At 35.3% G+C, this 17,274-nt stretch overlaps 1 protein-coding gene across 1 annotated transcript in view; it reads right to left on the reverse strand.

Annotated features, from left to right (window-relative positions):
- Positions 1-17,274, reverse strand: part of CFAP47 (cilia and flagella associated protein 47) — a 377,656-nt gene that overhangs the window by 182,789 nt on the left and 177,593 nt on the right. The window contains exon 46 of the mRNA XM_067289744.1: positions 1,742-1,938. Coding sequence (XP_067145845.1) covers positions 1,742-1,938 — 197 coding nt within the window. The remainder of the gene's footprint in view (positions 1-1,741; positions 1,939-17,274) is intronic.

A 17,274-nucleotide genomic window follows, 5' to 3' on the forward strand; every position in this document is an offset into this window, starting at 1 on the left:
AGACTGAACAAACTCATACCTTGCTTTCACTCTATATGAACATGTGTCTCCATAGAGTATTTCAAAGTTCAGTAATTTGAATGGCAAATACAACAGTGATATGGAATAACAGAACATGTAATAACAGAAATATGGAAAAATTTCTAATTCTCCATTCAGCTCAGGATTTGGAAGGCATACAATAAATTAGGCAAGATGCTAGAGCGAGAATGAATATAAGTAAAATTTTAAAATATCTACTTCCTTTCCAGAGTAAGACACTTATTTTTTATACTGAATGTGAAAGAAACCTTGTGAAAAAATAACGTGAACTCCCAAAATTAAGACTAAAGTGTAAAAGGACATGAAGAATTTCACATTTTTATATTTGTTAGTTTATCAATGTTCGGCTTTGAAAATTTAGGGCACATGTTTTAGAGCAGATTTTTATGTATGCATTCAATAGAAAGAAATGGGCTAACAGAGACATACACACACACAGTATATGCTTCATTTTGGATATTTTAGTATTTCCTTTCTAAGAAAACAAGCAGAACTCAAAAGTACAAAAACACGACTCCTAATGACATGTAAAAACACATATGTAGGAACACTCAGCAGTGAATAAAAATCAAAAAATAAAACAAATCTGTTTAGAAGCCCTCTGTCTGAAGGAAGAGGAAAAAGTCTTCCCCTTCTACATTTCTCAATATGATAGCTGCATTTCAGCTAATGGAACGTTCAATATATCAATGTTTAATAAATGATAGATGAATATATTTACAGATATGCCTAAGAAAATATAGTATTATGATTCATTTTCTTTATTAATTTTCATTACTATTTTTTTCTTACTCAGTGAACTAGTTCCTTGCCTACTTTTAGTGCTTCACTGAGCATGTACAATATGGTCCTTCCCCAGATACTAAGTCTCCATGTCTGGATCTGCCCCCACTCCTTCACTTACCAAATCTCAGAATAACTTTTCTATAAAACAACTCACTAGTATTCTTCAGTTTCTAATATAAAAAGGTTGTATCAAGCACATATATCCCCTACATCAAGTCTCAGGAAATAGTTTATCATTTTTATTTCTTAAAGAAGTTTTGCCCCTTTCTTTTGCAACTTACACTCCTTCCCTATCACTTCCGCATTTTTTTCTTTCAAATCTGAAACATTTTCTAAATTTTGAGCAATACTTCTCTGAGGGAGATGATATTCCAACCTACACTCCAACTTCACTCCCTGCTCTTCTTTCTCATCTGTCAAAAGCTTCAAATACAAAACAGAGATGATAAAACTATATACAATATACTGCTTATGCTTGCCATATCTTGTAAATTGTAATTTTAAGTTCATTTTGGAAAAAATATCACAATATAATCTAATTCTTCTATTTTGCTCCTCAATTTCATCTCTCTTTTTTCAGAAATAATATGTTTGTTCCTCAGATTAAACAATTCTTTTTCACTCTCACTGTGTTAACACGTCATTAAGTAGCAGGATAGCAATTGTCAGCATAGAAATGAACCATTAGAAATAAGCCCATCGAAGTAATAATTTACTCTAAGAACTGCCAGGAACTACTTTTCCCAACAAACTTTATATTAAGTCCAAAATGGATTTGGGGTAATAATTCTGAAGTCAGTATTTACACACTTTTGCAGATTCTACAATTGTAAATCTTAACAGCAGTAATCCAGAGTCCAGTTTTTAAAAATCCTGAATCTTAGTCTAGCTTCTAGTAGTAAAGTGAACTTACTATTGGAATGTCCTGAATCACTGCCTGATAAGCTGGAGATAGAAATTCAAGCTCAGCTTCAGCGTGGTCTGTATTCACTACACATTCAATCATATAAACACGAACATCACAGGAGGACTTCAGAAGAATCTGACAGCAGTAGCGACCAGCATACTGAGGAGTAAATCTAATAGGAAGCTCAACTGCAGCACTTTTTTCTAAAAAAGAAAAACAAATGCAATGATGTAAAACTTCTCAGAAACATTGAATTTACATGCAGAATCTAGGAAGAGCTCCTATAAACTGTAAGAGATTGTCTAACAGTATATACAACAATGTAAAACAAACACTGGAATTTTAGGAGTATGATCACATAAGTGTAGTCAAAATTTTATTTTCCTTAAGAAAAAAGTATATTCAAGCTTCCAAACAACATTTTGTATTGCTTTTAAGTGTAGAGAGAGAAGCATTTTAAACCGATAAACTCTATACAGGTAGAAAGGTTTGCTTTTATGTGAATTTCTGCAAATATCAAAAACATATAGTAATTGCTATTGAATACTTTTGTCAACAGTTACCGTGAGAGATATCTGAGATAATACAGTGTATTTCCCAATAGCAGCCCCAATAATAACTGAAATTCCATTAAGTTTAGTAGTTTTCATGAGAGCTACTCATTAGCCTTTTCAAACGTCCAATGTTTCATTCAAAGCCTGAGTTTCCTAAAATGCCAGAGCTATCCAACAGAACCATGAAAAGTCCCATTTGCCCAATCCACAGCATGTAGGGAAAATTCCCCAGAGTAATCTCTAGAGTAAGGAAGAAGCAATACAAATGCTGTCCCCATTTGGACATAGCCAGCTGCAGTCTGCTGCAGATTCTTCCTTTGCTCTTGCTTACAGAAAGGATCAGATGCTTTCACAGTATTGCCACCTTTTCCCTAGCCCTTGTGGCACACTCATTCCAAAAGACAAGGGAAGGCACCTGGCCATGAAGAGACTTCTCCAGTCCAACTTACTCATAAGTCTTTAAGGAACATGAAGGAAGACTGCAACTGTAACAACTTTGCTGTAGTTCTATCTTTACCTAGAACCATTTTTTCACAGTGTTTTCCAGGACTAGAAACCAATGAAAAAAGCCCTTAGTTGGAAAAGATAATGAGGAAAGCCAGAGACAACGTAATGACACAACAGAACCTTGCAGATAAAACTCGGAACAAACCACCATTCCCCGAGGTAACAGCCTGGCAAATTTTGTGGATTTCCCTTCTTCCTTTATTGTGGTTTATTTTGTGATGATATGACAACCGGACTCAAACTATTTTAATATCTTTAGTGACAACTACTGAATTTTGAAAGTGCAAACAATGTTCGTTTGCAATGCTGCTCATTCTCTTTCACCAAGTGGAATTCCTTATGTTTTCAGTTCTCACCTCTCTGCAAATAAAGAGCAAGCTGAAGCCTTCTTGTTGACTTATATCCTCTGTATTTTGGTTATTTCACAAAAATAGCTCAAGTTCAAGAGATGAATGATACAGAATGATATTATTAATCTTTCAACACTACTAGGTTATCAAAAAGATTATAAATTGCACCTCAGGTTTAACCCTCTCTGAAATAAATTAGTTTGTTCTCTCTTAAAGACAAGATTAATGGCCTGGTAATTTTTGAATTATTACCTTTTTGTATTTTGTCACCACATTATTATCCACATCGGCTACATTCCACAAAAGTGACCTGAGTTTGTCAGTTATTCAAGGCAGGAAACTGTCCTTTCTATTCCCCAGTTCATGAACACAGTGTCTAATTTTATCTGTCTACAAGAATAATTTTAGGATATTGAAGCAAAATATATACATAAATTTTTTAGGTATGTATTTTAAATACTTGCATTAAAAGATGAAGTAGATGATAATCAAGTATTTGAAGAAAGACAATACAGTGTACTGGAAGCTCCAAAATATTTCTGCAGAATAAGATGAGTTTTAGGGTCTTGCACTCAATGGAAACTGCAATTACTAATGCAAAACCTTTGCAAATGATATTAATTTGTGGTATTTTTAAAAAAGAATTAATAGTAGCATTGATTAAAGGATCATTTTATTTTTATGAGGATGCAAAACAGCTGAAATTTTTAAAACTAAAATACCTTAAATGGCATAAGTGCCAACACTTTATTAGTAACAAAGATGATCCATTCCACTGGCTGATATGGCCCTTCATGTGAGAAGACTGAAATGGCTTGGGTAGCTGGGATACTACTTGATTCACTCTTCATCCCTACTGATTCCTGTGTCCTGTACTTTTCAAAGGCACATTTGGCCAGGCAACTGGTTACTTACCTAAACTATTTCTAATGCAGATTAACAGAGAAAATTCTGATTCCTCCACTTTATCCCCAAGGATATAACAGCTATGTTTACTCCATACAATAGAACAATAGAGGAGGAATATGACAGAGGCCTATAAAATGAAGAGTAGTATCGAGACCATGGATAATGATCATTTATTCTGTCTACTGTGGCTAGTAGTAGCAAAGTTTAAAGCAAACAAAAGGAAAGTGTTGTTCGCGCACACCAGTACTATTCCTTGGCATGTGATACTGTGAATCTCCAAGCTTGCAACCTCAGTGAGAGGACTGGGCACGTTTATTGAGAAGAAATTAATTGACAATTACTAAATATACAGAAACCATATATTTTGCTAAAGATAGGGTAGTCAACTAAATGCTCTTTGATCTGACCCACTATGGCTTTTCATACGTTATATTATGACTTCATTTTAAACGTCTGCTCAGTAAGAAGAAATCAGAGTTATCTTTCACTGAATTGGACCCATCTTTGTAATGCATGCTTTAAATCTGAGTTGCCTCCTTTACAAAATTAAAAACAAAAAAAGACTCTTCCTACTCACCCCATTTGATATTTATAATATTTAGTTTGCCATTACTTTTATTAAAATATGTGTTCCTTTTGCATTAAAAAAGTTTACATTGAGGAATAGGTTAGTTGAATAATTGAAAAATTATGATCAATTATGATCAACATAAAGGAAAGCAAGTAACTTGGTCCTGTTTATTTAATATGATAATCCAATAAAACATGGTTTCTAAAGTGAGACAGGATCTCCAAACCAAAATGACTGCAGAAACCACTTGCCTGTGAATTGTATATGAAGGTTGTTTTTTCCTGCAAAATGTTTTTTCATGCTAATTTTAAATGCCATAAAGTAATTAGTCTTAAAGGTTTCTCAACTTAGCATGTTTTCTTCTTTCAAGAGTCTCATACAATATTAAGCAAAGATTAGACTAGGAATTAATTCAAAGGTTTAATGAAAATAATCCATGGGGTCACAGCTGGCCTAACAAGGCCAAGTAGTGAGACAAAAGTAGTAATAGTGAGCAACAGGCAGCCGCAGTTAGGTTATTTCCATGTGAAAGAAAGCAGTCTGCATCCATGGAAAGGAATGAGACTGCAAGCATTCCTCTGACAGTGAAAAGTCAGGCAGAACAACACAGGTTGCTGGTACAGTTTTCCTAGTTAGGATATTTGTCATCTGATGGGAACAGAGTTCACATAAAATAGGCAAACAACCCTTGGAGCATGTGCCAGAGCCTTGAATTCCCCTTCACCAATGAGTGTCCTAATCACTTAGCTACAGAGCCATGGCTGCCTTTAGTTTTAATTTGGTCACCAATCACAGATGTCACGTTCTCTCACTTCAACAGGTAAAGCAAAGAACTGTTCCCATGACAGTCTGTTGTTTGACAATTAGGAAATTCTTTGGGTAGAGAAGAAATGATAATTTGAATATTCTTGTGCTGAGAAGGGCAATGAAATTTCACCACCCACAACTTGGTTAAATGTCCTATATACTACGGGCTTTTGAAAGCAGGAATTAGAACACTTTATGAGAAGTTTAATTTTTTAGGTTTTTGTTAGACAAATACCTACAGAAAACATTTGATTCTGAATCTCAGCTGAGTATAGTTGGCAGATGTCAAAACAGTGGAAGGTGCAAAACAAAAACTTGCAGTGTGTAACATCACCACACGTTCTTAGAAAGCTGAGCATTTGCAGCACATGGGTGTTAGTCATGTTCTGTAGCAACCACCTGACACCCCGAGTCATCCAGTTAGTGTGAAAGACAGTCTGATCACCATCTGGAATTGATAAAGACCATGCCTTCCTGCTCTTAATATTTTCCACTCATCAGTTTAGGTCAGCCTAACCTGAATTGTGAACTTAATCCTCAATAGCTATATCAAGCCACCAACAGTACCTTTTCAAAGAAACTTCTTGATGACATTAAAACTTAAGAGAAAGCACATACTTGAGTTTAGTAATAATGACACTTTGTGGAGTAATTGCTATTTAACCTTATTACAAATTGCAGGAGGGAAAGCAGGAATGGAAGTTCTAGTCCTCCATATAATGATCTGTTGGCATTATTTATAAAAGAAGGAAACTACCAGCCGTCAGCAGTTAGTCAAGTAATTGCACATTCTATTAGCTGCTACTCAGCAATGATAGCAACATCCATTCAGCAGCCTAAAGCCGCTCATAAATTTCATAGAGAACTTTATTCAGCCTCAGACACTGCACATGTGTCACAGATACCTGGTTACATCAACGTAAAGAGTGAATTTACAAGCACAGATGCCTATAAGGGTAAATAAACCATACTGAAGAGTCCAGACTCTTCTGGTTTCTGTTTATATATCAGGTCTTCAAATGTGCTCATCTGAACTTGAAAATCAGACTACCCAGTAGTTTTGAAAAAGTGACCACTCTTTTTTGTCCTTAATGAGTGCTGTTTTGAAATTTTGGCTATCACTGTGCATGATTTGTTTGATTAGGGTTCAGTACAGGAAGATACTATGCTTAAAAAAAAAGCTTAGCAATGAGTGTAAATCATTTTTCTATCATTTAAACCCAAAGTCTGATATCATTTGTCACTGAAAGAATTCAACTAATAATTATACAAATACCAATGATCAGGGAATGGTTCACAATTCTGAAAATGCACCTTTTTACCCTTATGCAGAAAAACACCAAGTGGAAAATCAAGAAAAAAAGTTAAAAATAAAAATCAGCTCTTATGCACAAATTAACTAATGAAATATTTTCAATTTTTTTCAATATACGTATAACAATAGTATTGATTGGTACTGTTGATATGAAATTAAAAAAACTAACGTAAGTAAAATTGCAACAATATAGCCCTAATAGCATTGCCAACTGTATAAAGGAAGAAAAGCATGAATACTTGTTTAGGTTTTGCTAAGCTATGACTTTGTGAAAACAAATGCAAATGCAGAAAAGATTTTTTTTTCTGAAGTATCTCATGCACTGAAGGTGGAAATGATACTGGGTTGCAGGATCTTCAGAGATCCAGAAATCATTTCACAAATCGTGTCAGCTAGGCAGAAAAGATGATCCATGACATAACAAACAGAAGTGAAAGGGTTCTTTTTGTTTTGTTTTGTTTTTAAACTTTCACAGAATCACAGAATAGTTGGAGTTGAAAGACACCTGTGGATACTGGCTGGTCCAACCCCCCTGCTCAAGGCAGTGTCAGCTAGAGCAGGCTAACCAGGACAGCAGCTGTGTCCAGTCACGTTTTGAATATCTCCATGGATGGAGACTCCCCAACCTCTCTGGGCAGCCTGTTCCAGGGCTGAACCACTCTCAGAGTAAAAAAGTGTTTTCTTGTATTTAAATGGAATTTCCTGTGTTTCAGTTTGTGCCCATTGCCTCTCATCCTGTCACTGGGCTCCACTGAGAAGAGTCTGGCCCCATCCTCTTTACACCCTCCCCATCCCCGTCAGCTATTTATACACATTGATAAGATCCCCCCTCAGTCTTCCGTTCTCCAGGCTAAACAGGCCCAGCTCTCTCAGCCTCTCCTCCTATGAGAGATGCTCCAGTTCCTTCATCATCTTTGTGGCCCTTTGCTGGAGTCACTCCAGTATGTCCATGTCTTTCTTGTATCCAGACCTGGACCCAGCACTCCAGATGTGTCTCACAGTAGAGGGGAAGGATTGCCTCCCTCGACCTGCTGGCAAGGCTCTGCCTAATGCAGCCCAGGATACCATTGGCCTTCTTGGCCACAAGGCACATTGCTGGCCCATGTTCAACTTGTTGTCCACCAGGACCCCCAGGGCCTTCTCTGCAAAGCAGCTCTCCAGCTTTATCTGGATACAGACTTGTGAAAGAGTTTCTAAAAACCTACTAAGTGTTTTTACAAATCTAAGCCAACAGCTAAATATACTTGATCAACCAGAAAAGGAAGATTCTGCTCAGGAAAAGATAAAAAAAGGATGAAAGCATTTTTTTCTTAACTGATTTAAAAATGCAAACAACAGTGAACTTTTTCTAAGTTTTATCACAAATCTTCAGCAGCCACATTCATGTATCAAATTCAGAAGCTTGTTAAGAGCTTGCACTACTACAGTACAGTAGAACAAAGACTTTCCCCCAAAGCTTGGAGGTTTGGGGTTTGTTTCATTTCTTTGTTTTATTTTTTTTTTAATAAAAATGGCTCCTCAGTATTTCCTAAGAATATTTGCAAAAGCTTTACAAACAAGCAGGCTACTGACTCTTACTATGCTAATGGGCAACTGGAAAGCCTTCAAATAAGAACAAGTTTGCCTAATATAATTTAAGAAAGGTAGTAAAGTTAGGGTGCTTTCTTAAGTTATCCAATGCATAGCCCCCTACAGAAAAGGATTAGCTGAACTACGACGTTTCAAACTGAGAAAAACAGAGTTATAATTCAAAGACACTGAATCTAAAATCACAACAGGACAGAGCTGATATCTCTCAAAAACAGATGCCCAAAATTTTATAAATTTCACAAAAACATGATTCTGCACGAGTGGAAAAAGGAACTGGCTAACACAAGGTCTTTAAAAAGTAAGCAACAGAAAGCAAAAGAAGGAAGATTAACCAAAATTTCCTACAATCAAAGAAGAGAGCTCAGAACTAATACAAAGTAGTGCACTGAATGTTTAAGTAATGCTACATTGAGAGAATCAAAGACCTAACTATTTTTTACACCATTTACTACAAAATAGTAAGTCAATGCAAAATGAATAATGAAGGCTTAATGGCAAATTGTGCCAGAAGGATTTAACAAGTGCGAGGTAGAGATTTCTGTAGTACATGAGAATACACATTCCTTTCTTTTTGTAATCTAAAATTATTTAAGGAAAGAAGTTTCCTTTAAAATAGGAAAGAAAAAAAAAGTAAACCAGAAGTTCTTTTAAAACAAGTCTGAGGCTTCCCAGAGGAAGCCACAACAACCCGAGTAAATTAACTGTAAGAATAATTATCAGGAAAGTAAGTAACTCCTAACACTTCTCGGTAGTTCTGCAGAGAAAGCTTTTTCATCCGTTCATGTCGAGGACTGGAGGGGAGGCAGGGAGTGAAAGTGAGAGTGTAACAGCAGGCAGCCAGCATTGTCAGATCTTGCAGTAACAGGCTACAGCACTCTTATATTAGTTTTTGATACTGAACCTAAATTAAATAACCAGGTGGAAAAAATAGTCTTTCGTTTTAAGAACAATTTTTCATTGTAAATGCATTGTGCATTTCTATCTCTTCCTGGACAATTTTAATGCTGAAACAGTACAACTTTGCAGTCAAAGTTTTTTTTTAGTTTTATTTCCCTGCCTGAGTTTTTACGTCTACCTTTATAAACTGGGAAAGAGACTGCACCATATGACAGAATTAAAGCATCCTTGGTGCATGCCTGCTTAGAAAAGTTCACCAACATACATGCTTATAAAAACAGTACTGAGCTTGATTTAGTGTTTATCAGGACATACTTGCTTAGGTGCACATCCATTTGAAAATTAAAAACTTACAGTTATTTTTAAGAACTACAAAAATGTATCATTACTGACATGGCAAAAATAGATGATATTTGCTTAATATTAGAAGGTATAATAGAAAGTATTGATATGCTGCTGAATTGCTTTTTCAGATCAACTACTATCAATCATATACTTCCATATCTTTTCTTTTTTAAAAATACTTCTACTCCAAGGGTATTACCATCAGATTTTCGTTAATAGTGCAACGGGCAAAGTCAAGTCCTTTCAAGGCAGAAGATTGCAAACAACAAAGAATCCAAACAAAGAAAACCAACCAAACATAAAGCCCTTCTTGTGAAATACTGGCATACTCTAGTAATCCTGAACCATCACATGTAAATACATGAGACTCTCTACCTGTCAGGTATGTCTACACATTTCTTTTTCCATTACTCAAAGCCACAGCAAGTGTTATGTTCCAATACCTAAAGGCACAGTCTATTCTACCTGTAGAAAAATTCTGGATGAAATCATGGATGACCAATCTGGATGACCATCTGTTCTTAAAACTGGATAACCACGATAACATTTTAGTTTTAATCACTGGTAGCAATAGGTCGTGTATTCTTTAAAACACTGCTCAAACTTATCTGTAGAATTCTTACTCTCCTTCAACAGAGAAGACTCTACATATGTCTGAATTTTATTTTCCAAATTTTGTGTGTAGTAAAATTATGGTGTTGAATTTTTGCTAAACTTGACTGCAAATAATTTATGAGTACTCACAAATCTGATAAACAACTTCCATCTTCCAGAGTAAAAATTCTTCTCTTTTTCTTAATCATTTAACTAATTTTCATTTTAGCTTTGATTTTTAAGTTATTTATTTCAACTTGACCTCAACTCTCAGAAAAACTTGTCTAGAATTGTAAAGTTTCTATTTATTTTCATGTATATGTAGCTTTCAAGTATTTTATTTGCTGACTTCTGCTAATATGATTTGATTGCACCAGCCATTTGTTCCACAGTTTTAATGCCAAAAGACATATTACTGGACATTTTTCTTAATGTAAGAATTTCACCAAACAATTCTTAAATTAAGCCCTAGCCTGACAGTTGGAGCGAAAGTGTTTATCTTAGGAAAGCATCCACAGTTTTTTGTAAGACTAAGTGATAGAAAGTTTGTTATTTCCCTTGAGTTTGTGTCAGTACTTAGTAATCCTCACACTCACATCAGCATACAGCTATCAAATTGTTTCATTACACATCTTTCTGTTATGTAGAAAGCAGAGATTTCTATATAATGCCTTTACAGTCAGACATTTTCTCCCTTAAGTACTTAGAGTTAACTTGAACATGGCCTCTTTCCCTCAGAGATCAATGAAAGATCAAACTATTTATGCAAGCTTTCAAGACCTTGAAATAATTACTATAGCTCTTTCCTGAACCTTTCCTAATTTGTAACCTGCTTTGTGAAGTATAGAAGCCAGAACCAGATATGATGTTCCTGTAATACTCTCCCTTTTATTAAACTGTAATAGCACTTCTCAACACCTATGCTGTATTTTTCCAGTTGTACATTCAAGGATGCTTGTTTTTCAAAAATTTCCAGGCAATCCCTTAATGAAATATAGTGACTGAGAGCTTAAGTCAGAAAATACAGAGTGAGAAATAAGCCTGTCAGCCTTAAATCACCCAGGGAGTTAAGTGCTCCACCACTATGCAAAGAAGTTCTTGCAGACTCTTTCGGAGAAATCACTTTGCAAATAAAACTCATCCTCCCCTGTCAAGCTGCTTATGTTATTTCATCTTAGATGAATGTCATTGTTTCGTATAAAAACCACATTGTTCAAGTGAACTCAAATGCAGAGCAACCTGTTGTGCTTAGTAAAAGCTGATCCTTCATTACCAGGCTGTTTTTCCACATCTTTTCCAAACAGTATCATATTTTTATATTTTCCTTTAGATCACTGATGAACAGTGAATAGGACTGGAAAAAGAACCGATTTCAAGTGAGTTCCCCTAAAAACATCCACAGTGTCTGCAGAGTTCCCATAATCTTCAACACCTCAAAGATACCATTAGGATGTACTTTCACTGGTGCTCAGCAACAAGAAGCGTTGCACACACGGAAACTATCGGTGCCCCTTTCTGCTGAAAACTATTCCCAACTTGAAATAAAAGCGACATTCCCCAAACTAGTCATTAGGTATTAAAATTTTTCTGTTGTTTCTTTTTTCCTTTATTTACTCCTTAACATTGCATCTATATCTGGAACAAGCATAGAGAGAAGACCAGAAACATGAATCTTCAGCTTTTCAGATTTAGTCACGAAAAATGACTTTTAAAATCAACAGATATTCTGATATCATCCTAATCCAGATTTCCTCCACCTCTGTCTTTTCTCCTAGCTGTTCTAGCATGGAATTTTTACTCAGTAATGTATAAGAGTAATGAGTAAATGCATAAACTCAGCCAGGCGTAAGAGTCCGTTGTCTGTTGAGTCATCTGAAAGATTCAAGTTCGTATTAACATCTTGTTAATTTTCAGCACATTCTAGGAGTTAAGGAAGAAGAGACAGACACAATTGCTTAGTTAAATATTCTTGGATACAACGTCTTCAGCTTAACATTAAGATCCCTAATGATGGTCTTCTGAATAAAAAATTAAACCTGACATTATTTGAAGCACAACTTTATGCAAACACTTAAAAAAGCTGTAATATTTTATAATATCCAGTCACTGTAAAATTAAAAAATAGGCTTTTAACAAACAACATGCAATCCTAGATTCTTCCATCTTTTCTACCGCTTTTCTGATTTGCATAAATAGACTGAAAATCCTCAAATCAGTATTATTTTATTGTATCTATAGTTTGCCATTATTCCTTCACTGTCTGCAAGACAAATGTAGGAGGGGTTTTTGTTTGGTTTTTCAATTCTGCCCAAAAATCTACAGCCATTTCCTTCTTTCCATACCATAATTGATGTTGTGCTGCTGGACAAGAGCAGCAAATGTACAGCAGATAAAAAGCTTACCAACACTATTAAAAATAGATAAAATTGCAATAGCTCTGACTTGTCAAGCATCCTCCTTACTTGTAAGAAGAGCATGATCTTTCATACAGATACAGTTCTATAAATTAAAACTGTAGGGCAGGAAATCTCCTCTAGACAAATTGTAAAAAAATCAAGATCATAAACATAAAAATACATTGTAAAGAATATTTCAGTGATCCTGGCAACTAAAATAAAAAGGTACAAAATATGCATCTTTACAAAACATAGGAAATTTTTCAGAATTTTAAATGGTGGGTTTATCCTCAAGGCACACAGAATATGTGAAGGAGACAGATGCTTATCAAATTACAGATCTGAGCCATAAAATCTCTCTCTCTATTCAAAGTTCCTCCTGTTTTCACCTTCAGAAGGAGAGCAGGGAGTGCCACTAGGACAGGACAACACTGCTCCTGTCACAGAATGGGACAAGTCCAAGGACGCACAGAGCTAAAATTAAAAGAAGCCAATGTCTTCCCCTCCCAGGGCCACTGATGATGAGAAATGGGCACTGCCAACACCAGATCTAATACTGGCTACAGAGAATGAGTATCTTCCAAGCCTCACAAAAGTAAGTGTCAAAGACAGCAAAGACAATGATTAGCCTCAACACTGACAGTCATATAAGCGGTTGTCAAAATTCATTGACGAAAATCCAAATCATGTATCTTTATACAGTACCCTGAGCCCTAAAGGCCTCATTTGTCAAGTGAACTTGAAGCCGTAGCTGTCAATCCCTATGTTCTTCTGTCAAGCAGACTCCAGGTATCAGTGAATCTTCTAACTACAATCAAGGAGCAAACAAGGATACTGATTTCTGAACAGACAATAAGGGAAATAATACACTGATTTTTTTTCTGAGGATTAATGCCCTTCTTCATCACAGCAGTAAGCCAGCACAAGAGAGAGACCTTCCAAAAGCTTTTCACTACACAAAAAAACCCATAGCAAATACAGCTATTCTCCACTGGAAGCATCATTACAGGTGTCAAAAATGAAAGAAAAGCATCTAGTCTAATATTTAAATTACCTCTCACTTTTTCAAGACCAAAACAACTTTCTACTTATTCAATGAATATAGCTGGTTCAAAAATTAAGATAGAAATCTATTTCATCATTTTTCAGAGTCACATTAGCAGAAATTATACTCTCAGTAAATCCTTCGTATGGAGTAAAAAGGAATCTTACCCCTCAAACTTTTAAAACCCATCTGTCCCACTATTCTGGATGACTAAGACCATCAAATATAATTAAACTTTTATTACTGTCAGTTAAATTACAAAACTCAACTCTGGAGGTCTTAATAGGATAGGAGTTAGTATAAAAGCTCAACATGTAAACAGTAAAATAAAAAGATAACAAATGTGTTATTGGAGAGAAACTAGGTAATTTTACATAAAAGATTAGAACTTTATTGCGTAAAAAACTAAAATGCTGGAAAATGTATATAGCATGTGAACCATGGAACACTAGGATGAAACAACAGAACCACTGATAACACTTTATTGGAGAACAGATTTAAAGCCCCAGGAAATTACTTTTGGGGGGGGGGGAGATTAAGATTGTTCTGATTAAATCCAATGCAGAGCAAATATATGAGACAACATTTAGATGTCACAGAAAGAAGGACATAGTACATATTTATTCAGAAAAAAATAGTGATTAGAAGATATTACTAACATGAAAAAATGTGTACTATAGATGGTATAGTGTAGATAAATATTTTTACTTAGTTGTCTGATATGACTGAAGGAAACGAAGAAGGAAAACATTAAGAAGAATTTTTCATCCTAAATGGTATGAACGATGCCAAATAATGATCTAATATTGAAATCTTGTTTGCTTGTTTTTTCTGCAAGTTATTTATTCCAAAGTATGGCAATGAGATCATAACATGCAATATTTCTAACTAAAATTATAGTCTACATAAGAAAAATACTGAGATCAGATCAATATTACAGACTTTTTTATTTGGGGGTAGCATTTCTATAAATTAACACAGATTCAACAACTATCAGGTCTGAGGGTTGTCATGTTACTACTGCTGAAGATGTAGATTTTGGGCCAGGATGTAAAACTGAGATCCTCATTGCTAATGAACAGGATACTAATCTTAGGCACCATTTTAAGATCTGGAATTTCTTTTTCTCTTCTTAATTGTTAGTAAAGATCAAATATCTAATAGCCATGCCAATGTGTGTATTTACTGGACTCCTCTAAGCAAACCTACACTATATATAACAAAGTGATCAAGTAAAAAGTGTTTATATTGTAAAATCTATTCGCTGTTCATTACTACTGGTAGAATTCCTGGGATTTACATCCTGTTATGCTAGACAGCATGTAAACAAAAACAAATTATCCTTATCTAAAGACCTAGCAATACAAAAAAACAAACTTCCCCATTTCAACATCAACAACAGGCATGATACATGCAAACAAGTGATCATAACACAACCATATCTTGTTATTTCCATGTTTAGTTTAGCCCATACTCTTATAGCAACAAAAAAGGACTACAGGGAAAAAATACAATAGTATCTTAAATCACATGGGCATATAAAAACCTGTTCTATCAGGAAAGGGCTCTGTGTATGACAGACTCTCAATTAATTCTGCTGATTATGTTGCTGAAAAGTTTATTATATCCCTTGCTTTATTTTCTCTGATTTTATTAGAAATCAAAGCTTTCTTGGGAAAGAAAAGCAAGCAGAGCAGAAAAGACAGGTTTGTTAAGAATGAGTTATAAGAGCAGGTACACCTTATTACAGATGCATAATAATGAGTAAAATTTTTACAGTAGGCTATAGTCTAATACAGACAGAGTGTTATGGCCCTTTTGTTCTATACTGGCTGCCATTCCTTGTGCTTGTAGCTTTAGTAATCTCACAACAATTTTTCACTTAACTTCAACCTCACATCTTCCTTTTACCATTAACCACACAATTAATGACTCCCCAGCTAATAGGGGGTTAACGCAAGGGATGGGAGAGAGATAGGAAGAAAAAGGGATAACATCCACTAGCTTAAACCTGTAGGTAGGTTGTAACCAAGTGTAACTTTGACAAGTTTTGCTCTGGAAATGAACAGACAGTTGAGACAAGACAGTCAAAGCATCTCTAGGGATGCCATATCCAAGAAAATCAGCAACTTGTTTGTTTGGTGAAGCATGGAGGTGCTTTTGGATGCTACCTCTCTGTTACTTAAAAACTGGATCCATTATTTTAACTCCACATGACATTTTAGGCTTCTCATTCTCTAATAACACATTGCTAACAAAAATGCAACTCATTTCAAGGTTAAATATGCCTAACACGAGTTTCTAGATAACTGAACCCATTCTCCTTTTGATTACAAAACAGAAAAGTTTCATTGTCAGTTACCTTTTCTCTGAGCCAGTAGTATATACAGGGATTGAGTTATTTCCCAGGCTACTTCTGATGATCTGAAGATACTAAATCCCTTGAGGATCATATTTTAAGTCAATGGTGAACAATCACTGTGGTATGTGATCTTATGTACTACAATTTTTTTGTCACAAAGAATTACAAGATACACTGCATATCTTCAAGAGGACCTTACAGCCAGTAAGTACAGATACAGATTATTTTTGATCACATAACACAGGGGCCGCTGAGTTTGAAGTACTTGGCAGTCACACAGAGTTGAAAGTGATAGCTGGGTTACTCTTGCCCTAAGCTTTGTTTTCTAGCACTGGAACTTTTTTGTGGTTTATCTTTTCCAAATTCTTTAAGAATTTCCATAAGCTTCTTACAGACACCAAAACCTCCAGTTCTACCACAGATGTTCTGTCAATAGCTGTGTACTGAGACAAGACCATCTCCCAGCTGCTCCTTATACACTCTTCTGATTTATCTATAGACCTAATTGGCCATTTTAGCGCTAAGAACGCACGTAGAGGTGACAATTTTATGGGACTCTATCCATCGTTTTCGCAGTCACTGTTTTCCAAAACCAGTCTCTTAACTGGTTTAGCATCTGGGCTCTGTTCCCAAACATACTACCACATTTTTGGTTGCACTAAAAAACATATACTTGGCTTATAACTATGTAGCAATTCCAACTCATTATTCTTCCACAAAATCTGGGTCACTGCTAGCTTAATGAAGACCTTATATAATCTTCTATATTACTGATGAAAAATTAACAATGTCCAACAAGAACTGGTCTCTGAAGGTTCACTTTCTGATGACTCTCCAATAACAAATTAGCAACTGAAGTTGCTCTATCTGTCAGCACACTCATTTTTAAATCTGAATGAATTATTTTGTTTCCATACAAGTCCATGTTTTGGGTTTTGGTCAAATGTCACATTGGAAAAAAGGTAAAAATTCTGTATTGCTTTTAACCATCAGATCTGTAATACTGTCAAAAATGTAATAAGGTTATTTTACAAGATCTTTTTTTACAAGATTTTACTACGTTGAGTGGCATTGATTTTTACCTTCAAATTCCCATTTGACAAGGTTCTTATAATATTGGCCAGACACTTTTACAGCTACTGCAATCTAGTAAATTCTGAACCAAGGATTGATTTTAGTTATCTTGCTTCCACCTTTATTTTTCATCATAAAGCTAAGCATTCTGACATTTCTTCGGAGAAGTAGCTATTCCCATCCTAAGCAAAGCTACCACAGTGGCTGAAATCCTGCTTCTTCT

The sequence above is a fragment of the Apteryx mantelli genome, chromosome 1, assembly GCF_036417845.1.
Source record: "Apteryx mantelli isolate bAptMan1 chromosome 1, bAptMan1.hap1, whole genome shotgun sequence".
Classification (NCBI taxonomy): domain Eukaryota; kingdom Metazoa; phylum Chordata; class Aves; order Apterygiformes; family Apterygidae; genus Apteryx; species Apteryx mantelli.